This window comes from Acartia tonsa, chromosome 2 (assembly GCF_053477335.1).
Source record: "Acartia tonsa isolate MP-2025a chromosome 2, ASM5347733v1, whole genome shotgun sequence".
NCBI lineage: Eukaryota > Metazoa > Arthropoda > Copepoda > Calanoida > Acartiidae > Acartia > Acartia tonsa.
The window spans coordinates 57,654,575-57,679,428 of record NC_137261.1 but is presented as its reverse complement, the minus strand read 5'-3'; the positions used below and the strand labels follow the sequence as shown (position 1 = coordinate 57,679,428).

Below are 24,854 nucleotides of genomic sequence, written 5' to 3'. Positions count from 1 at the left end.
ATATCTTTCGTGTTTTCGGATAATAGCATCAGCTGATCTTTTCAGTACACTTTATTTTTTTTTCATCCAACCCCTCCCTTTAGGGGAGGGGGGGCCGGGGGGGCTGGTTGATCCGATGCAGAATAAACACCCCTGAAATGTTATCTAGGTTAAACCATTTTAGGTCGTGTAAAGTGTTCCAGGACTTATTTTAAGTTTTTATTAGCTCTTCAATGAAACCTTTATATGATATAACAAGATTCCTAAAATATTACTCTTTATAAACAGGCAGCTAGGGGACAATGGCTGTTTATTACACTAGTCCCCAAAGTTTTATAGTAACGTTTTCTTATTTGTTGGCTTGACAACTTTGGGGACTTTAATTGAATTTTGATTGTATGATTTATTAAGTTTAGTGTTCATTGTAAATGTTCATTCCATTGCAAAAAACGCGATCTTTGGTTTGTTTAAATGTCCATTTATTTAGCATTTTTGAAGAATGTCAAGCGTGGGAAAATTTATAGAATGTGGGAACCATTTATTTTGATTTAAATGGTACATATGATTTTCATTTAAATTCATTTTTTGGACCCGTGAGAAAATTTTTTTAACGTGGGAACCATTTAATTTTCATTGAATTTCATTTTTTGGAAGTGTGGGAAAAAACGGGAGAAAAAAAATGTTTTAGTATAAAGAAATGTTCTATCAGTTTCAAACCTTTTTCATTCGATAGATCATACTGACTTTGGAAAAACTGTCAGACCGATTTTTGAAATTCAATCTGTGAAAAAAGATAATCAAGTTTTAATTTTTTGTTTTGAAAATATTATTTTACATGTATTGACGCCATCTTGGATTATGATAATTTTTTTTTGTTAGAAGATTTTTTTTCTAAAATATTTTTAAAAAATTAACTTTTTACAATAAAAAAATCTTTGAACTTAAATTGACCAATAATTCAAAGATTTTTCTCTTTGATTTGGAAGATTTTTTATAATTTTTATTTTTTATGTCAAATAAAAACACAACAGTAAAAAAAATGAAAATTAAATGAAAAAACGTTTTATGATTTTATTCAAGAAATTATTTGCTAACATCACCTTTTTGTTGCAATAGAATGTTATTTAAGCAAACAAAATTTAGCATAAATGGATATTTAAATCCCTCGGTATTAAATGATGAGCTAACGCTCGATCATTTAATACCTTGGGATTTAAATATCCATTTATGCTAAATTTTGTTTGCTTAAATAACTCATTGCAAATTTAATGTTAATTGTAAATGTCCATCAATTTATCAGCCATTGTCTTATCTCTTTAACCCTGCTTTGTAATACAGGGATATAAGGAGAAGTTAATGAACGGGCAAATTAATGTCATCCATCCTCCAATTATGATAAACTAAATTACTCATCTGTTAAATTGTGTAAAGTTTTCTCAGGGATCTTTATGGATAAGACAATGGCCGATAAATTGATGCGTAACCAATTAAGATTTCCAAAATAACCCCATATGTAATTTGTAAATCAATTTTATTAGTTGTAAAGTTTAGATAGACCCTTCTAGTTTTGAATTAGCCAATCAAAATTCAATAAAAGTAGTACCCAAATTCTTTGAACCAACGAATAAGGTAGCGTGGGTATAAAGTATGATTCACAGTCCAAGTTTCCCTTCCTAAGTTCTTCTCCATTTTTTTCTGATTCATATTTCCTACACCCATGGCAGAATGAGTTTTAAATGTACCTATTGGGTGAATAATCAATTCCATTCCCTTGTCCCATCTCTCTCTCTTTATGTTGCAGTATCTTTAGGGATATAAAGGAATAAGACAATGGCCGATAAATTGATGTACATCCCCCATGATGATAATATACAAAATTACCACTTCTCTAGATTGAAATTTGAACACTCAATTAACCAACCTATAAAAATTTCCCCAAAGTTGTTAAATCAACAAATAAGAAAATGTTATTATAAAACTTTGGGGACTAGTGTAATAAACATTAAACATCCCATTTTCCCCTACCTGAGTATCTTTGTAATATTTTTGTTTGCTGCTCCTGTGATAAGAATATTCCCATTGTGTTGGAGAAGAGTGTGAAAGTAAAATGATGGTGGCCCCAAACTTTAAAATCAATTTGAAGGACCTTGAGAAACAATAACAGTAAACCAGAGTTCATCCAAACTTTATTATTACTTGGCCTGGCGTTACCATGGTTGGCAGAATTTGTAAGTGGATAGAAAATTAAATTTTGGTGTATTTTGAAAAGAAAATTTGGGTATAGTCTCTTTCGTGACAATGCCTCTTAAGGGGCGTTTTATCGTATTTTCACAGTAGCTTTTCCCCTATTTCTAGCCTCTGTTGGGGGCTGTAACCCATCGGGGCCAATTGCCTAAACCTGCAGGGCAATTTATTAACCCAACTTAACCAAACCTAAAATAACCTATCAATAAGCTACTGTGAAAATACGACGAAACGCCACGTCCCTTAAGAGGAGTTGCCACGAAAGGGACTATACCCAATTTTTTTATATTTAAAACTGATTTTAAACAGTATGTAGCATAAATCTTTATGTTGTAGATGAAAAAAGTTACAAAAAAAACAAATATTTAATTGATATAAAACATTAAATTTATTTTTTGTTTTATGTCAATTAAATTAGATTTGGGTCTTTGAATATCAACCAATGGCATCGCGAATACTAACACAGCTAAGTCGCTGAAAGCAATTGCTAGCAGACGAAAAAGGTCCTCGGGTCAGGTAGATGTCTGGCATATATGTACATACATCTATGTTTATTACATTTATTGGTCATCCCTTTACGAGTGACACACACACTTTCATATACATCATCTAACTTTGAAAATATTCCTAGGAGAAAGTGCATTTAACTAGTTATTTTCAATAAATATGCATTATTATACATTGTCCCATGGATCTAAAGGGATAAGACAATGGCCAGACAAATTGATGTACATCCCCAATGATGATACACAAAATTACCCCTACTGTAGATTAAAATTAGTGGTTGAAAAGTTTGAACATTCAACTTAATGAGCCCACCAATCAAAAGTCCCCAAAGTTGTTATGCCAACGAGTAAAAAAACGTTATTTTAAAACTTTGGGGAATAGTGCAATAAACAGCATATTGTCCCCACTCACACACACACACACTATTCTATTCAATGTTCAAGTAGGTTATAGGGTACATTGTTAGTTCTTCTTCAAGTGTTAATTATTAGAATGGAAAGTGCTATTTTTGTACTCTATGCACTGGCAACCATTTTTGATACATCATAAAAGTCGCGTTGATTTTTATATAAAAAAATTAGGCATCTTGAGGGTTAAAACAATGGATGCTGCACAACTCCGATAATGTAATGTAATTATTGATTGAGTGAAAAAATGCGCGCTATATTGTAAAGAAGATCAATATCCGTTCAGCTGTTAGCAAGATCCTTCGACAGACACACATACCCTGTTACTTTTATATAAGGATTTATCCACATGTTACGCTACCCAAAGTAAAAATTAACTACCTTCTGAAGAACAGAACAGGTTTATCTGACATTGTGATATCCCTGTTAAAAAACACTGATGTTTAATTTCACTTCAAAATAAATAATACAAATGTAGCACCAATCATTATTTCATTAAAAAATCTAAACTATTTAGATTCTATTTTTAACCAAATTGTACTAAGGCCATTTGTTTCAACCATTATGATTGATACAAATAATAGTTATTTATCGCATCGTATTATAGACAGATATTTAAACTAAAAATTATAAGATTGAAACCAATTTTGTTAGCCCCATAGGAATTTAAGGTCCCGGTTAACAAAACAGGTGTTAATTTCATGATTTTATTTTAAAATTCTGAAAAATTGTCTGAAATACGATGCTATACATGATTTTCAGTATGACTAAGGCCAGTTCTAACCCAGAAGTTATTCATCGGTTTCGATACTATACTGGAAAACATTTTCCTCTGATTTTTCCTTTTATATTCCGGATATAGATAAAGAAAGGAAGAGTGTTTCTATCTTAATGTATTTATTATACAAATACTGGGTGTCCGAGAAATGAGTAAAAAATATGAACATAGATTTTGGTAGCTTGTCTATTTTGCAAACACTCTATAAGACAATGGCCGAAAAATTGATTTACATCCTCAATAATGATAAAACGAAATTAACACTTTTGTAGATTGCTATCAAAGTTTTAAACGTTTGGACACTCAACTAAATGAACTAACCAATCAAATTCAATAAAAGTTCCCAAAGTTATTAAGCCAACGAATAAAAAACGTTATTAAAAAACTTTAGGGACTAGTGTAATTAATAGCTTAATGTCCCTTCCTTCCCTGGTATTTTTTTTTCCTGCTCACTCTGTGTATCTGTTTTGAGCACCTGGAAACTAAACTTTATTTCCACACAACTTTGGCCTTTGAATTTGTCAAGGGGACAACTTTCATGTTGCATTGTTCTAATATCCGGGGTTTGTGTGTGTTTGTGTGTATGTGTTAGTGTGTGTGAGTGTGTGTGTATGTGTGTGAATGGTTTTATCATGGTACAGACAAGGCAGGAACAACGTAACTCTCCTTTCCTTGTTTACTTAACGCGAAAAATAAAACTATATCCAAGAAAAGAGAAACAAATATGGGACTCATAACCTCATTAGCTTCTAGAGTTTAATCTATTATAGTCTACATAGGTAGGACACCTGCTACATGAAGGCCATACTTTAGAAATCATAAAAGAGGGAGAGGATAAATCTGGAAATAATAACAGACCAATAAATGTATAGACTACCTGGATTCAGTGTTGGGGACCATTTTCGTTTGCTAAAAAGTTGCTTTCAGCACTTTATTATCGACTTGGCTGTATCAATATTTGTGACGCCATTGGCTGATATTCAAAGGACCAATTTAAAGTCGGCATAAAGTCCACGGGTAGAGTACTTACAGTTATTTAATTCCTTCCCCCTCTATTAACTCTATTTACATTACTTAAATAATGGAACGCCTCTTATTATAAAAAGCTTCCCTTTTAAAAACTATTTTTTTTTATTTCAGGATCGTGCTTGCTGGTGATCACATGCAGCTAGAACCTGAGATAGTTTCCAGCTTTGCTCTGGAAAAACGGCTTAATCTTTCTCTACTAGGAAATTATGCATTTTTAGCAGCAATGCGCAGCTACTCTGTAATTATGGTATTGATGTTCTAACTGCATTTTAATGAGTTGCGCCTGTTTTTTTTTCTATATTTTTATGTCACGCACTATGTTTAACATCTTCAGTTATGACGCTATCATCTTCCCGAAAACAAGTGGATGTGCTACGTGCTACGCGACGGTTTATTACAACTTTTTGGTGTGCCCGCTCATCTGTAAGTAAAATTTTAAAAAGTAGCTTAGATGTTATGAGATTTGTTTATTATTTTTATTCATATTATACACCTAGGTATTTAATTCTACTTTATATGTTTTCTTCCAGTTTGTTATAGTAAGAGTTAACTGTTTTTTTCTCAAGCTATTGTTGACTTCAAATACTGCGCTGAAGTACATATGGACATAATAGTCCTTGTTATATTGTTGAGATTTATAATCCTATTGACAGCTAATACCTCTGACAATATTCTTTCTACAGAATAAATCAAAATTTAAAATGACTTAAAATGAAATAGCTACCTAATCGATTATAATTAAAAGTGTTAAGAAAATTTATATTATTAATTTTGTAACAGTGCTCTAAACAGGAATATAAAAGGGATAACTTTCAATTAAACGGAAATATTATTAAATCTATTAGTCAGTCAAATGCCTTGTTGAAGTCTAAAGTACACAAATTGAATCTGATTCATGTTAACTATATTTGGGTGAATTAATTGTAATTGTTCTTTAGTCATATTCTTTTTAAAAGTATAATTTTATAATTGTTTGTGAATGCACAAATTTGAAAGCAACAATAGTTTATAATCTTTATAATGAATCTCTTCTCACCTCCTCTGACTTAGCTTCAACTTTGTTAAGTTTGTAAACTTTAACCTGTATTATACACTATACAGAGTGCACTATTATTTTGATTACAAATTGCGGAATAATTCTAGATACTAAAGTAATAGGACGTATTAACTGTCTGTCTGCTAAGTTATCTTAAATGACTAGACGAACAACAAGTTTAAAAAGTCATGGCCTCAGAGCAAGTGAAAATTGGATGCAATTCCTTAAAGATCAATGTTTTTGGTTTTACATTTTACACTATACTGCAATACACAAGTTTATTTGGTACACTCTGTAGTAGGTACAGTTTACACCACAGAAGGGTTTTATTTGGTCCACCCTGTATTACAGTATACAGCACAACAAGGTATTATTTGGTCCACCTATACAACAAGATTTTATTTGGTTCACCTTGTATTACAATGTACACCACATCAAGGTTTTATTTGGTTCACCTTGTATTACAATGTACAACACGACAAGGTTTTATTTGGTTAACCCTGTAAACAGTGTACAGTACAAAGAAGTTTTATTTGGTCGACCCTGTATTACAGTATACAGGACAACAAGGTTTTATTTGGTCCTCTTTGTATTACAGTATACAGCACAACAAGGTATTATTTGGTCCACCTATACAACAAGATTTTATTTGGTTCACCTTGTATTACAATGTACACCACATCAAGGTTTTATTTGGTTCACCTTGTATTACAATGTACAACACGACAAGGTTTTATTTGGTTAACCCTGTAAACAGTGTACAGTACAAAGAAGTTTTATTTGGTCGACCCTGTATTACAGTATACAGCTTGACAAGGTTTTATTTGGTCCACTCTGTATTACAGTATACAGCACATCAAGGTGCATTCACTGTATTTAAGTGTTAAAGTCAACTTTCAATCCAGAAGTACGTTTTGTATACTTTCTTATCCTACTCAATAAATAGATATTTTTAATTGAGGGATGTGATTGTCTTGAAAATATCTAGCAAACGTCTGAATCAATCCTTTAATATGTTTCAGGATATCTTAGTAATTGTCCATTATACTTTTTTGTATGAAGATATTTGACAACCCCAAATATGAATCATTCACTCACCCCATCCCCATGAAAATGCTTTTTTATTTAAGCAATGATATATTTAGGCGAGGAGAAAACCCCCTTAACCAGTTGTAATATACTAGCGGCTTTGCCCCTAGCCTCTAGGGGCTTTGCCCTAAGAGGTTTGATCAAACCAATTTTTCGTAATTTAGATTTTTAAAAATGAATATAAAAAAATTTCTTCGGGGGGGGGAATTTTTTTTATGGGGGGGGGTAGTCCCGGGACCTATGAGAAGCTACGCTGTAAAGGAGAACCTAATCGGTTCAGCGGTTAGCGAGATCCTTCGCTACAAACAAACAGACACACAGACAAACAAACAGACAGACATCGTTCTACTTTGTATTATAGATAAAAGACTAGTGACTTCGCCTCTAGGGACACTTTTTACACACTGACAGACATTGCAGAAATCTTGTTACTTTTACATACGGATAACGTAAGTTTTTCAAAGACGATGTTGCCTCCTTAAGTATAATCTCACAAAGCACCATTCATATTTATGCTAGACTTTAAATTTTAGATGGCAATTGGCCTGATTTTCAAATTACTATTAAAAGTACGGAACGTGATCTTTGGTATATTTCAGAGAGATAGGGGTTAACATATTCTACAATGCTTTCTTTCCCCCTAAATACAGCATCGGTCCCTTGGTCTGTTAGTATTGCAATTCAAGGAGTTTAGATGTCTGTAGGTGAAGAATTTGATTTACTTGGTTGTTAAATCTTGGATATGCGGCTTAATTTATTTTGTGATGATTCTGCAAGGAAAATGGTTTACCAAACGTAATGTGAAAAATGTTTATTTAATATCTCCATTTATCCCTGTTTAAAGTCAGTGATCAAAAGGAATAGTGCAATGGACGACAATTGATTTACATTCCCAAATAAGATAGTCAAAATTATCCATTCTATAGATTATAATTATTGGTTGAAAAGTTTGGAAAATTTTAGTTTGTAACATACCTACCAGCGCGGCGTTGCGGAGCCGTTTGATTTTGGTGCGGCTCCGGCTCCGCGGAGCCATCTGTGATGATGGCGGCTCCAGCTCCGGCTCCGACCTAAAATCAAGAAAAAAACATGACAAAACAGAGTTACCAAATGATAATTTTTAAAAAATCTCGATTAATCTGTTCCGGAGCCGGAGCCGTTTTTTAACGAAAATTACGGCTTCGGCTCCAGCAAATTATGACGGCTTCCGGCTCCGCAACACTGATACCTACCAATCAAAATTTATTAAAAGTACTCAAAATTAGTGTGGTTAGAAAAGTTTGGGTACTAGTGTAATTAACAGTCCAATGTTCCCTTCGTCCGTGGTAAAAGCAGTTCTAAAAATGAAGCACCTACTCAGTGTAGTGGTTGCTGCTCAATTGTGTGAAAAAATTGCACCAATATTCCTCCCTATTTGACTTAATAACATGGCGGAATACTAATAGCCGTCTAAGTCGTTTTGGTTTAAGTACAGGGATCTTAAGGGATAAGACAATGGATGATAAATTTATGTTCATCCACAATGATGATGCAATCGGACTTTTCTAATTATTTACTTGGTTAGAAAGTCTTACCTTTACTTCACAGAAACTTTAGTTAAGAGAATAAATCTATGAATATGTATATGTAGATATTAACTAGACAACTAACTGGATCTCCCTGTTTGGAGACCTTTTCTGTCTGCTAGCAAATTGCTTTCTGCTCTTTAGTAGGGACTTGGCTGTGTTAATATTCCCTACACTATTGGTGGATTTTCAAGTACCCAATTAAAAGTCAGCACAGGGTCCTTGGGAAGGGGACATACAGTTACTTAACCGGTGTCCCTCTATTGTTTTACTACAAAGATTTTGGATTTTCTGTGTTTTCTCAATTTGAATACATCCCTGCTTAGTCTAAGCTACTCATTACCGTTTATAATTATGAATATTAGTAGGGGAAAGTGTTCTTTCTGTCTACTAGAAAGCACTATTCTCACAAGATTATTTCAATAGTAAAAAAAACTATGTTCTATTCAATTGTTCAATTTTCATCTTTAAAGAAACATTGGACTGCTGTTATTTTATAATCAACTGACATAAAGCTGGATAGGGGATTCTGTTAAAATGTGTAAACCTCTGCTTAGAAAATATTTAAAATAACAGTCATAAATACATCGAACACTAATGTGTATAACTATACATTCGTCATTCTCATTTGTAGTGACATTCATACAATGCAATGTCTATTATGTTGCAAACAAAAAAATTACCATGTTTAAAAGACACTAACTAAAACTTATCTTCAGACGAATATTCCCTCTCCGCAATTCTATTTTATGCACTATACAGACAACTATTACTTTACTAGTGGCTACCAGATGACAAGAAAATTTGGAGCCCAATTTTGTACAGAAAATATTATTCAAAATAAGGCTCTTCCTAAAGCTTAACAAACATTATGACAAAGGTTTACTATATAGAATACTATCATCCCTATAAAAATGAAAATAGCTTAAAACCATTAGAATACCTTAATCTTAAATAAAATAGCCTAAAAACCACCCTGTGCCCATTTGAAGATTCCCTAAAATTGAGAACAACTCATTCTGTAATTCCTCTGTACAAACTTGCCTACATTCTTGGTCTACTGGATCCCAGGAATCAGCTTACCAACGTATACAATTTTCTCGTATTCATTCGAATCCGGTGGATAGGAACCGGTTCTCATCCATACGAAAAAACTATGTCTAACATCGTATTATATCCAGCTTTCTACGAATATAAAAATGTACAATCATAAGTTTAAAACCAGTTTTTTTAGCCCGTGCCTACGGCACATAGGGGCTAATCTTATAATTGTACATTCTATATCCGCGGAAAGCCGTTTATAATACGATGCGAGAAATAACTATTCTCAGATTCAATATACATATTGAAGTGGGTTTTCAATTTTACATATTTATATATAAGTCTTTTGTTGACCACACATATTTAAGTTTTAAATTATTGAATTAAAATGTTCTTTCGTACAAAAGGCCTAAAGCATAAGAACAGCGTTTTGGAGCCGGGAGCAGCAACATTTTTGGTGGAGCCGGAGCCGTATTTTTTGTTAAAAACGGCTCCAGCTCCAGATTAGCTAAACATGATTTTTAAAGTATAATTTGGCAACGTTCTATTTCCATATAATAAACTGAAAAACTATTATTACTTAACAAATAGACACACATCCTTCTACTTTTATATAGCTTTAATCAAATAAAAGCAAAATATTTTATATTATTTATTTTATTTTATCAAATTCAATAATGAACAAAAATTGATATATTAATTTTAAGGTATGAGCCGGAGCAGCATAAAAATTAAACGGCTTCGAAACGCTGCATAAGAACATAAAGCAATTTTATGATTTTTATTTACATTTACGTGGACACTTAATATACATATAAGTTCTAGGGATGGGAATCCGTCGAATTTTTGGGCCGGATTCGGATTCCGGATTCTGAAGGAATCCGTCAAAAAAAGTGACGGATTCTTGCGGATTCCGGATTCTTATTTTTGGCGGATTCCGGATTCGGATTCCGGATTCTAGCAGTATTTTAAAAGGCCGTCCGTCACAGAGGGATAGCTTTTTTCGTTAATTTATCACTATGTTACTTGGTTGAAGCCTTGATTTGTTTAAAGTGTTGACTTCCAGCATAACTAAAACATTTACATCACATTAGTAAATTTAAAAATTTAAGTGCTACGTATGTCCTAAAAATGTGCTTGGTATTTTCTAACCTATTTAAATTAAATTTAGCCTACCAATTTAGAATCCGGAATCCGCTATAAAAAACGGATTCTGGATCCGGATTCGGATTCCAAAATTGGCCGAAAATTGGGCGGATTCCGGATTCGGATTCCGGATCCGGATTCCCATCACTACATATAACAATACCTACCAATCTTTACTTTTCACCCCGTGACAGAACCGGTTTTCATATGTATATGGTAAAGAAGTTGTATCAACTTTTTTGCTTTTTATTTAAGATAGCTAGCCGGTCCTTTCAGTAAGTATTAGATGTAAAATTTTTCATAGAATTCAGATATGCAATCGGTTTTTTTGTAGACCTCTTATTTTTTAAGTAATTTAAGTTTTTTTTAAAAAATAATTAAGTCGGTTTTAAGGTACTAAAACGCAACAAAATAAAAGAAGAAAATAGCCAGTATAAACAAAAATAGTAAGATCTTTAATTTGACACCTTACTTTTAAAATTCTGTTGAGTAATTGTTGAAAAAATCTATTTTTTTAACCTCGGTTTAATCAAAACATTAAACCTAAATATTTTCTCATACAGACATAAAAAATATGGGTTCATATATACCATTAGAATGAGAAAAATAATATGAATCCATTGTAAGCAAAATTGAAAAAGTTTAAAAAAATTGTAATAAAAAATAGAAAAAATAAAAAAGTTATTTTAAGAATTGTAACTACTAAACTAGCCAATCACAAATCGCAAAAATTGACGAATCGGGAAGCTTAATCTATAAAATTAACCTATAGAATTGCCAGAAAAAAAGGAGAACGTTCATACAATATATACAATAGATACTACAATAAATATAGTGATATTAAAGAACATGTAAAGAATGAAAAATTATGAACAAATATGCATCAGTCTGTTTATAAACTTCAAAACAATGCAGTTAAAAATACATTATTGTTTCTTGTGTTTAAAAAATATCTGCTACATTGCATTGTCTTTTGTTTAGGTTTGGTTCAGGTTTGGTTCAAGCTAACCCTTTAAAGCCGAAAATTATGATTCTTAAAATAAACTTATTTTTTTTATTATAGTTTTATAAAACTTTTTCAATTTTGCTTAGAATAGATTCGTAATATTTTTCTGATTCTAAAGGTATATATGAACCCATGTTTTTTATGTCTGTTTGAGAAAATATTTAGGTCTAAAGTTTTTATTAAACCGAGGTTAAAAAAATAGATTTTTTCAATAATTACTCAACAGAATTTTAAAAGTAAGGTGTCAAATTAAAGATCTTACTATTTTTGTTCATACTGGCCATTTTCTTCTTTTATTTTGTTGCGTTTTAGTACCTTAAAACCGACTTAATTATTTTTTTAAAAAACTTAAATTACTTAAAAAATAAGAGGTCTACAAAAAAACCGATTGCATATCTGAATTCTATGAAAAATTTTACATCTACTACTTACTGAAAGGACCGGCTAGCTATCTTAAATAAAAAGCAAAAAAGTTGATACAACTTCTTTATCAGATATATAGGTATATGTTATATAGATAATCCATAAATCAATGAGACACCAAAAAGGGTAGGTATAAAAATAACATTATATAGTTCCGATTTACTATAGTAAAATATTAATTCGAATAATGATAAAATATGTCAAGTCCAATTTAGAAACAGGTATCTTAAGGTACAAGACAATGGCTGATAAATTGATGTACATTACATAAAATTACTCCTTCTGTAGATTACAATTAGTAGTTGAAACGTTTGGACACTCAACTCGACAAACCAACCAATCAAAATTCAATTTAAGTCCCCAAAGTTTTTGAGACAACAAATAAAAACGTTATTATAAAACTTTGGGGACTAGTGTAATAAACAGCCCAATGTCCCCTCCCTCTCAGCTCATACATTCATTATTTACTGTAGACTTTTTTATTTGAATACATAGCTTTTTCTTAGAACTGATATAACAAGTTTTCTAGAGATGGTTTTGCTTACATAAAAGTACAAAAATCAGATAGAAATCTTGTGCTTGGATACCTTCCAAAATATAGATATTACATGTCCAGATGTAACCAATAGAAAGCAATACAATAGCTATTAAGATACATTGACAGAGGGGACAATGGGCTGTTTATTACACTAGTCCCTAAAGTTTTATAATAACATTTTCTCATCCGTTAGCTAAACAACTTTGGGGACCTTTAATGCATTTTGATTGATTTCTTTATTAAGTTGAGTGTCTAAACGTTTCATTTACTAGTTGTACTCTATAGAAAGGGTAATATTGTGTATTATCATTGGGGATGTACATCAATTTATTGGCCACTGTCTTATCCTATTAGATCCCTGATAAAGATATGAACAAATGAAAAGTAAATAATAGATTAATTGCAATAAAAACTTTGTTTTTGGCATTAATGCTTAATTTTATTAATCTAAATTACTTTAAATGGATAATAATATTTATTTATCGTATCGTATTATAGACAACTTTCCTTGGATATTAAAATAAAAAATTGTAAAATTAAAACCAGTTTTGTTAGACCTAAGAGGCAGGGAGTAAGGGAGGGGACAATGGATCGAATATTCAATTTTTAAGGAGTCTCAGACTTTGGGGACTGGCTTAAAGGGAATGTGCACGAATACAGCAGATTCTTACTGATTTTGGGGACTTGCGCATCAATGCCCCGCTAACTAGCTGAGCTAGTTTTGAATATGCAGACAGAAAAGTTTGTTTTTTATCGCTGGTTTTAACAAATATTTTTTCCCAAGAAAATGTCTTTTCATGTATAGAAACTCTACTGTGATATTTATGTATTAAATAATCTAAGAACCGCTTGAATTTTGGGGTCAGTTATAAATATATCATAAGGGTTGGGGTAGTTCTGAACAAGATTCTTCTAGTGATTAATTACAGAATGTTTACTACATTGTGATGTGTTGATAATTTAATTTTCAAGTAAATGATTTTTTTCTTAGAACTAATTTTGTTCTAAATTAGGTTACCATGATCCCTTTACAATTTTGGTAAAATTTTCTTGAAAAATCTGGTTTTCGTTGCTTTTCAGCGAACCCTCTTAAATTGAATTAATTGCCCATTGTCCCCTCCCTTACTCCCTGCCTAAGAGGCCTAATTCTAACTAATGAGAGAGCGTGTCGGGTACTAGTATAATTCACAGTGCTATGTCCCTTCTCTCCCTGGTGTTTATAAAACTTTGAGTACTAGTATAATTTACATTCCAATGTCCGCTCCCCCCTTAAGAATTATCCTGTTTAGTATTTGCATTCAAAACATTTGTTTTGGTCGTGTGTAAGAAACATTTTATGATAAAAACAAATTTTATTTATGTTGTATTTTGCATTACTTTTGCTTCTGTCGCGGTGTAACCCAGCGCCGCAATATTCCAGCTTTTATGAATTTGTTTATTTAAAGAAAGTTCTTAATGAGCCATTAGTTAAAGTAATGGTTGTTCCTTGATTTTAATTTTCAAAACTTTACCTTTGAAAATTCTAAATTTTCTTCGTTGGTTAACAAAATATTGCAAAAGTTTTTTTTTCTGGCTGAGAAATATTTTGTTGAAAGTTTGTAGGAAAAGGTGTTGCAAATTATTGTTGAAAATAAAATTTAAATTGGAATGAATAGTTAATGTTTCAGACCTTATATGTCTACGCCCCTAGAGTTTAGGGGCTCTGAAGGGGCATAGAGGGGCTTTAAAAATAGCCTGTAACCATTATAGGGCCTACTTGAAGCTTACCTAAAACAGGGAATCCCATTGGTTCAGTAGTTATTGAGATCTTAAGCTCCAGACAAAAATCCCTTACTACTTCGAATAATAGGATTTAAAAGTTAAAGTGATCAATAAACAATAATGATTTTTAGTAGCGAAGCTGCTCTATAATTCGAAATGTCTGTCTGTTAGAAAACGCAATGTTGTTATCATTGTTAAAGGTTCTCTTGGTAAGGCTGGCAATTATTTTATTGAAGTGTGTTTTTGTAATAATGTGCATACTCTCATGATATCCTTATATAAAGAGTAACAGGATCCCTGTCTTTACCGAAGAATATCGCTAACCACTGAACCAATATGGTTCTCCTTAACAGGGTATCTTCTCATTGTTCCTGGGAAGACATGTAACTCTTTTGGGGGGAGGATACCACCAACCTCCCAAGATAAATCGAAAAAAATATATAAATCCCATTTTTGGCTAACTGCTAATCTTAAAATAGATTGAAAAAAAAAACATTTTACGTGCCTTGAGGCCTCTAGTGGCTTATTCGCTATTGTTGCATATAGGATGAAGATTATTAGAAATTTGAAGTTATCAGCTTCTGATTTAACTAGCTTCTAAAATGCATAAAAATGAACTAGAACGTCTGTACGACCACTATCCCAGCAATCATCCTTGCAAGATTCTCCTCTGTGAAAACTACAGGAAAACATAATTTAAAAAAAATTCTAATGGTTATTTATTATCGCTACGTATTATAGATAGTTATCCGCGGATAGTAAATAAATAATGTAATATAAAATTAATTTGATTTAGTTTTGTTTGGCTCGGGGGACTTTAGGGTCGGGCTTACGAAAATTGAATCAATATTTTGATTCAAGCTTTACATATGAATACATTTTTAGGATGTTGCTAACTGTACCTACTTAACATTTGATTTTAGTGGATTGCCATTTTACCCACTTTTTAAAAAAGCTTTTTGATTCAGATGGCTCACCTTGAAAATGAATGTTAAGGATTTGTCAAGTGTAACTTTCTCTCCCATGTAAAGGGTTCTCACTATCTTTCATTATTCATTTGGCCTAAATATTACTCCCACTTTAAAAATGGTATCTTAGGAGAAAAATGAACTGAAAAAGTATCATACTTAAGGGAATTGTTTGGTTAAAAAGGTTTGTGGATATAAATATAAGATAGGTCATACGATTTTTTATTTACAATTGTTACAAATTTTGGGCGGACTGTTTTATTTGTTGATTTTAAACAGATAATGGTTTGTAAAATTGAACCATATCCCTAAATAAGCCAAACACTTGAGAATGTTGAAAGTATAAGTGGTGAATTCACATAAAGTGCATGTTGAGCACTGACAACTCCCCTACCCCCTTATTTTTCAATTCAATTGGAAAAAAGAGTGAGATCGGGGTAGTTTTTTTTACAATGCTTAACCTCTACGAAGGGAAATCAATTAAACTCAGTACCTACTAGGGTTGGCAATCCGAATCCGGGATCCGGAATCCGCCCAATGTTTGGTCAATTTTGGAATCCGAATCCGGAATCCGTTTTTTAATAGCGGATCCGGATTCTTAATTGGTAGGCTAAAATTAGCGTCTTCAGTTTTTTCTTTCAACTCCCCCTTTTTGAAGGCAAAGATTATCATCATTATATATAAAATCTTATAAAATCTTGTTCGATTCTCGGAAGTGAATTATAGAGAACACCAAGAACATTAAAATTTAGGACATATGTATCACTTAAATTTTTTAGTTTTTAGAAAAGCCTTTAAAATATTGCTAGAATCCTGAATCCGAATCCGGAATCCGCCAAAAATAAGAATCAAAACAAAAACTACACGCCCCCCCCCCCCCCCCCATTATTTCAAATTATTTAGAAATAGTGTCGAGGGGAGGGAGGGGCCAGGGCTCTACAAGTAAATTTATGCAAAAGCGCCTTGTAAGTAGTTCTGAAAATCATACTCCCACTCCACATATAACATATTTAGGTTGGGAACTAAACTGTACACATTTTAGACAGCTTTCCGCGGCTATTACATTGAAAAAGTTTAATATTAAAACCCCATGTTTGTCATTTCTGGTATTAATTTAATTATTTCTATAATAAGATTTTTCCGATTATATTCCAGCGATTATTAATTTGTTTCGAATTTATACTGAAAAAGTTTTTCTTTATGAGTTGTTCTCAATTCATTATAAGATTTTAGGTATTAGGTAATAAGTTTTTATTTAATTTTATGTGATTAAAGATTCGAATTGAAATATTAAATACACAACACAGTTTTTAAATATTTTTACCCTATTTTTATTTATGTTTAAACGAAACAGGAGCCACGAGGGAATAGTTGACTTTACAAGTCAGCTGTTTTATGAACAGAAACTAGTTTCCTCGGGCAAACAGCCGCCACATCCCAAATGGTTCTCACTTACATTCTTCACGGCGAGGGGAGAAGATATCCAGGTTAGCATATAATTGTGTTATTTCAAGGGATCTAAAGGGATAAGACAATGGTCAATAAAATGATGTACGTCCTCAATGATGATACACAAAATTCCCTTTTAGTAGATTAAAACTAGTGGTCAAAATGAAACACTCAACTTAATGATCCAAACATTCAAAATTCACATAAGTTGATAAGCAAACCAATAAGAAAACGTTATTATATAACCATGGGGAATGGTGTAATAAACAGCCAATTGTCTTCTCTTTCTCTGGTTATTTCTGATTTTATATTAAAGTATGTTAAAAGCAGGAGAATCACTGATTTTTATTTGGTTTAATTGACTTACCCCTTAATACTGAAGCCTAAATGACATGAATCTACATACACCAAATAGGATAGGAATGTATTAGGTTTTAAAAGTAATCCTTCCTCCTTACAGGACTTATATTTTTATTTTAATTGTATAAATGTCCGTAGTATTATATGGATGGGTTACTTATAGAACAAACTATGAAATAATGTTAATTGATTTAATGTCATGGTTTGGTCAAAATTAAGAAATTTTGACTTAATAAGCGCAGTTGACAAAACGCTAACACACAACTTTACAGAAAATACGCGAAAAAGATAACCCTCTTTCCGATACCAAATTATCAATGTGTGAAGAAACCTTATTGATAAGATTACCTTTTCCTAGATCCTTGTTTATCTGTATGTAAGCAGGGATCTTCAAGTATAAGACAATAGATAATAAAAAGAACCATAAGTTTAAGCCAGCGAATGAGAGACTAAGACTTTAAATCTTCGTCTAAAAAAACGCTATAGAGCTATACAACTCAAATAAGTACAAAATTTTTAAGTAAAATTTATATATTTCGCTTTATTCAATTCTTCTCAATTCATTTCGTTTGAGAGTTTCTATATATCTCAGGGTAGCATTAATATACCTTCTAATGCACCCTCCCTCCCTCTCTGGTATGTGTGTAAAGATCTGAAAAATTATTTGCACTTATATCTATCTGGACAAACATTTTCATTCTTCTAATGCACTCTCCCTCCCTTGGTATGTGTGTAAAGATCTGAAAAACATTTGCACTTACATCTGGACAAACATTTTCATTGCATTCACCTTCAATAACTTTTACACTATGCTCTCAACATTAAGTTTTTGGAACAAATTTTTCTGTGAGAAAGGACATCGGAAAGTAAATTATGTTGGCACCCAAAGTTTTCCACTTGGGTACTTTTACATTTTGTAATGTTAGTTGACTTTTAGAATATTTTGATCATGGAAAGAAAACGAAGGAGCGGGTTTCGTTGTATTTTCACAGTAGTCGTAGATAGGTTAGGTTAGGTAAATGTTAATGGTTGCCCCGACGAAACCCGCCACTTCGGTTTCTTTCAATGTTCCGGACTTTTTAATAAATAGTTTCAACTTACAGAAGGGGTAATTTTGTATTTCATAATTGGGCATGTATATTTCATCTATTTTTCGTCAATTTTTTTCTCATCTGTATGCCTCTCTGTTTAGATAAAATCATGTTTGAAAAGCTAATTTTCTACAAATTGAATATTGGTATAAAATCTGCAATTCAATATTGTAAATGTTTTGCACTTGTTCCCGTAATTGTAGTCATCTGTGCAAAGAAAAATATAGCTCCATTTAAAGAAATCGAGGGGCCTACCCTATTTTCTCTCCCTATCTCCCTTATCTTACATCCACTCTCTAGATGTATACATTCTTGGCGTTTTCCCTTCAAGGGTCTTGTTCAGCATAATTACCCCCCCCCCCTCCCTTCCTTAATTTATCTTTTTTAAATATTAAAAATAAATTCATTACTTTTTTGTTTGTTTGTTGATTACTTTAGGTTAAGTTATGGATATAAACCTAGCATCTAGGGGCTAGAAATATAGCTTAAAACCAAAATCTGAAAATAAAATAGCCTAAAACCATCACACGACATTTGTGAAGCTTACTTAAAAAAGAGAACACAATCGGTTTAGTAGTTATTGAAATCTTAAGCTACAGGCAAAAACGTATTACTTTATATAATAGTATTGTTAGCCCCGCAGGGTTAAGTTATAGGAATTACCTCCTCTTTAATTTTATTATTTATCAAATAAGAGGGGTCCAAGGCTCGAACGGCGCTTGGTGGGAAAGCACCATACACTTTTCACATTTCCTTTTACTATTTTTACTTATTTTTCCTGACAGGGTAATATTAGCCCAGATGGCTGAATAATAATATCCGCGTCAATGTCAAATTTAGTCGAGTCTTGGCCTGAGAAAGGGGTCAGGGTGGGAGGTGACAATGAACTGTTTATATTACGCTGGTACCCAAAGTTTTATAATCATGTAAATTATCTTATTCGTTGGTACCTATAGGTACTATTTTAAAATTTTGATTGATAAGTTCCAACTTGTCAAACGAAAATTTAAATCTATAGAAGGGGTAATTTTGTTTTAATCATTGGGGATGCATATCAATTTATCTTTCTTTGTCTTATCCATTAAGATCCTGCGACATACATTTATTTAGAAATATTGTATAATGACACTTTGACCTACTTATGAGGCTGGGTAGTTTGTATTCTTTGTAATTGTCAAAACATATTGATATTTTAGAAAGCATTACCTTTAGGACATTTTAAATATCTTAAAGTTCTTTAAACAAACAACCATGCTGGTTTGAGAACTTTCAATTCCGGATAGCTGCATATAAAGTAATTCAGTCAGAATAATGACCTTGGAATTTTTTTGATTTAATCCATTAATTTTTCCAAATCATATGCTATGGAAAAACAGGTTTTTTTGAGGCATAATTTTACTAAATGAATAAAATATTTTAAAAAAAAAATGTTAAGTGGGTTAACTTAAGCAATACTTTTGTTTCGTTAAAAAAACACTGTATATATCTTGGGGTTGTGTTAGGCTTTTTAATCGACCTCCCCTTCCCCCTCCAATAGAAGCTAGGGGCGAACCGCCATTAGATGTTGAATACAGCATATTATATTAACCTTAATCAAGAGGAGAATGAATGTTTTGGAAAGATCCATTTAGAGAAGATTATTATTAGATATTAGACTTAATTGAATCCTAAATACTAACTAGAACAAGGTACTATGCTATGCTGCTCTAGTATATAAGAAACCTCAGCTTTCAGATACAATAATTAATCTTCGCTAATCTCCAGGGAAAAACGAATATGATGATACAAGTTTGGAATTATTAGTTAAAACATGTTTTTATTTTAGACCATTTAATAGGGATCTTAAGGAATAAGACTAAATGTAGTACACCCTCAATTATAAATAACAAAATTATCAATGGAAAAGTGTGTACAATACTTGTTTTTAAAACCCATTAAAAATGTAAAAAAATATCTGGAACAAGAAATATTAAGTCAAGTGTCCCTCCCTTCCATTCTCTTATTTTTTAAAGAAAAAGTAAGTACAAAGAAGTTGGCTGTATGTGTATTGACAGAAATATAACAATAGATTACAATTAGTTGTTAGGACGTTTGGACACTCAGCTTAATGAACCAACTAACCAAAATTCCCAAAAGACTCCAAAGCCAATGAATAAGAAAAAGTTACGACAAAACTTCGGGGACTAGTGTAATAAACAGCCCAATGTCCCCTCCCTCCCTCCCTGACATAATATGAATAAATTTACCTATCGCTGTATCCATGAAAAGCTAGGAATACCTCCTCCCCGCCAAATTCTATAATCTTGACAATAAGTGTCCTAACCAAACATTTAGACTTTACATCATTTCTCTTTTTTCACTTTCCACCATTTTTATTATATCTTTCTTTTGCGGATTTTTTTTTACAGTCTTAAATAGTAATATGTAAAAAAAAATGTCTAAATAATTTAAAAACTAGACAAAAATTAGTAAAGGTAGTTTTTTATGATTTTGAGATGAAATTAACGTTTTTCTAAATTGGTAACACATCAAATTTACCTTTTAATTCAAGTTATTGTGTTGTTATTAGCTAATAGAGAATACGATCATCAGAAGAAAATCCTCTAATACAGAAAAGCTGTTATATAGACAAGAAAATTTATATCCTCATATTAAAGTCATAGGATATCTGTCTGTAGTGAAGGATCTCGCTAGGTAACCGTTGAACCGATTTGAAGCTTTTTAGGTGCATGGAAATTTTGTTATTAATTTTGGAGACCACATCCTACTTCCCTTGAGTGCCCCTAGAACTACCATATTTCCAAATTCTTTTATGTATTAGAATTTGGAAGGAACATATGTATAATGTATTATATCCATACACATAAGTGTAAAAACTCAATTTCAAGGAGATTGATTATTTCACAAATTGTAAAACGTGCCATATTGACGGGATATGAAACAAGAACAATTTTATTTAAAGCCAGTAGTACAATGGAAAATTTATAATATTAGGGAACAGGAAAATTATAGCACTGAAAAAGATATAAATCGACATTCTTTAAATGAACTTAATTATTTTCTGGTAATTATTATAGAGTTGCTACTCTCTCTAAATTGTACTTAATTGCTTTAGGAATTATCATGCAAACATAAAGTTTATAAGTCAATTCTAACTTACATGCCTAAAAACGGACCGACTCTAATTATAAAAACATGTAGCTTCTTCTAATCTAAAAAATAAAGATAAATACTTACCTACATATTTATTTGTTGCAAAAATCAGGTCGATTCAAGATTTAGCACAACGCGGCAACAAAATTGGATCTAGCCAGCTTTTCAATTTTTTAGCATAGAATTTCGATTCTTTCTCTTATAGTGCATATCAAGCATTGAAACCCCCTCCTTATTTTTGATAAAAACTAAAATAAGGAGGGGAGGAGGTCTAGTTTTTTTTTATTCTATGCCTAACCCTCGGTTCCCTAACCCTGTGGGGCTAGCAAGGGCTTTTAGAAAATAAAATAACTTTACCTAAAGTAATAAACAAGAAAACGAACCTCCCTATTTTTTTTAATTTCAAAAATGCCAAAATGGGGTTGGATGGTTGTTGTTTGTAGCCCTGATTATCTGAAGTTAGGATTCAGATGAACACGGAGATTGGAGGTGAGAATCCTTTGGCCAATCATAGATTGGTAAGCTTTGCGCATAGCTGGATGTATTCTATGATACGTTATAAGCTGACCCGCAATTCTCGTGTAAGGAGGGGGGAGGGGGTCGGATTCATTGCTAAATAGACATTTTAAGGGAAAGAACCAGAAATTCTGCTAATAAATCTTAGTTTACCAACACATTTTCTTATAAATGCATTTTTAAAATTTTCATCATATTTCAGCATTAAAGAATTTAAATATGTATTATTTTACAAAGAAAATACATATGTGCTTACAATTGCATTTTTTTTCTTTTAAAAACCTTCTATGACTTTTGAATGAAGGGAAGTGGGTAATCAAGGCAGATATAATGGGTTGTGGGGAAATTTTCACTTAGACTTGTTTGTCAAAATAGCATTCCCTACTCCCTGTGTATAGGTAAAGGAAATAGCAAACAAACAATCAGAACACATCTAATTACTTGCATGTTGTTTAATTTAAGTTTTTTTTTACAATGAAAGTTTACTGATTAACGCGGCAATGCACTTTTCATGCAGGCATAACGGAGCCTTTTATGTTTTAAATATAAGTATTTGTTGGGTTAAAGTGATAAGTATATCAACATTCCTATTTGCAAAGAATTTGTTTAATTGGGAATTATTTATCAGACAGTTAAAGTAATTACAAGGTTTAGTAAATCATTGTAGTATTTTTATTAGAAGTTTAATTCTACTACAAGGATTACTACATCATCATCACTACTACATTTGATTTTAGAGATTCTTCGCTTGTTGTCCTAGGAATCATTATTTAAAAAATCAGCTTGTTATAAATGAACTTACCTACGGACTTTTTGGTAACGATAATTGAGTTGCTACGTTTCCCAAATCGTACCTAGAAATCATCATGAAATCGATAGGACAATTCTAACATGTCTATATGAATGAAAAGAGCTAACCGTTACGGATGGATGTACGAAAGGATCGACCTTTATTATGGAAAAGCTTCGCTTTTTAAATATTTACTTATGTCTTACTTTATGATTTGTTGCAACAATCTTAACATTGAACTCTGGGTTAATTAACTATTTTATTGGTCTTTTTTTTCAAGTTTACAAGTTTTTAATGCCTAATAAAACTAAAAAAGGAAAAGTACAAAGTAAATAAAACTTTCTTCAATAAATTCTTTTAAATGTTTTACGATGTGAATTTGTTTGCTTAAAGCGAAGCTTTTATTTATTAGTAATTAGCGAATAATCTTTTATTCGCGAAAATTTGCGATTCATTCGCATTTTTTTCCGCTGGGTAGGTATTAGGTAATAGAAGATGTAATTATACTTCTTGGGGCAAAGCCCCTAGAGGCTAGGGGCGAAACCACTAGTAACATATATCACTGTGGGCTACAATTGAATCAAGACAAAAGTAAGTGCCGAGCCCTGGGACCTATGTAGGGTGAAAATAGACATAAATCCTTGATGATTCCAGGTGGAGACAAAATATTTTAGCGGGGTCTTTTGTTTTTTTTTCAATTTAAAGTTCTGAAAAAAAATTGAAAAAAATATGAAAATCTTTAATAAAAAACAAACAAAAAATAATTTTCAATATTTTTTTTTACTAAAAGATACAAACAACTTATATAAATACTATAAGCTGTAAAAAAATCACAATTTTCAAATTTAGACTTTCAATATAAAGATTTGTAGAAAAAACCTAACAACAAATTCTAACATATTTCTGATCAACATAGCAATAAAACGTCTTTTGCAAAATCTTTTTAATCAAAAATAAATAGCACTTACTAAAGACTTTTTTCATTTAAACTTATACTTTTCACATTAATTAACTTTAAAGATTGATTTTTTCTAAAAGAAAGGTTGCGTGATTTTTTTATTCATAATTAATTGCCTAATTTTGAGATTCAGATAAAAAACCTTACTGCTTTATATCATTGGATACTCTACTAGCAGCGGCTACGCCTCTAGAGGCATATAGGGATGCTTAGGTTGGGAAGGAAGACGAACCCCCCCTTAAAATTACAGCTTTTTTTAATGAAAAAGTTAAAAACATTTATTTTGGAGAGTTACTTCTCTTGGGATAGTGATAGTACCCTTCCCCAAAATAGTTATAAACCTTACCAGGACATCTAAGAAGCTACCATGTAAAGGAGAACCATATTGGTTCAGTGGTTAGTGAGATCCCTTGGTGCACAAAGACTCACATAGAACGTGTTACTTTATTATAAAGATACATATATACACAGAAACTCTACAATCAGACGCTTGGGTTGGGGGGGAAGACGAACCCCCCCTTAAAATTACAGCTTTTTTTAATGAAAAAGTCAAAAACATTTATTTTGGAGAGTTAATTCTCTTGGGATAGTGGTGGTACCCTTTCCTAAAATAGTTATAAACCTTACCAGGACATATGAAAAGCTACCATGTAAAGGAGAACCATAGTTTACAAAGACTCACATAGAACCTGTTACTTTATTATAAAGATACATATATACACAGAAACTCTACAATCAGAGTATGTCTGTTTGTTCATCCGTCTGTATAAAAACAATACAGAACATATTTATTTTGCTATAGCGGCTACGCCCTTAGAGGCCTATAGGGGCACTTAAGAGGTGAAGAAGGGGTTTAATTCAACAACTATATTTTTATTTTAGGCTTAAAAAGAAAACGTTTTTTTTGTGTGTTGTGGTCCTTTTTTAAGGGCGATTTCTCTTCTCTTTCTCAAAAGAAGTTATAAACCTTCCAAGGACCAATGAGAAGCTACATAGTAAAGTAAAAAAAGAACCATATCA

General features: G+C 31.9%; 1 protein-coding gene across 1 annotated transcript in view; it reads left to right on the top strand.

The window, feature by feature from the left end:
• Window positions 1-24,854, top strand: part of Helz (Helicase with zinc finger) — a 90,373-nt gene that overhangs the window by 35,748 nt on the left and 29,771 nt on the right. Inside the window, exons 19-21 of the mRNA XM_080151450.1 lie at window positions 5,056-5,144; window positions 15,171-15,236; window positions 16,874-17,004. Of these exons, the coding sequence (XP_080007576.1) occupies window positions 5,056-5,144; window positions 15,171-15,236; window positions 16,874-17,004 (286 nt within the window). The remainder of the gene's footprint in view (window positions 1-5,055; window positions 5,145-15,170; window positions 15,237-16,873; window positions 17,005-24,854) is intronic.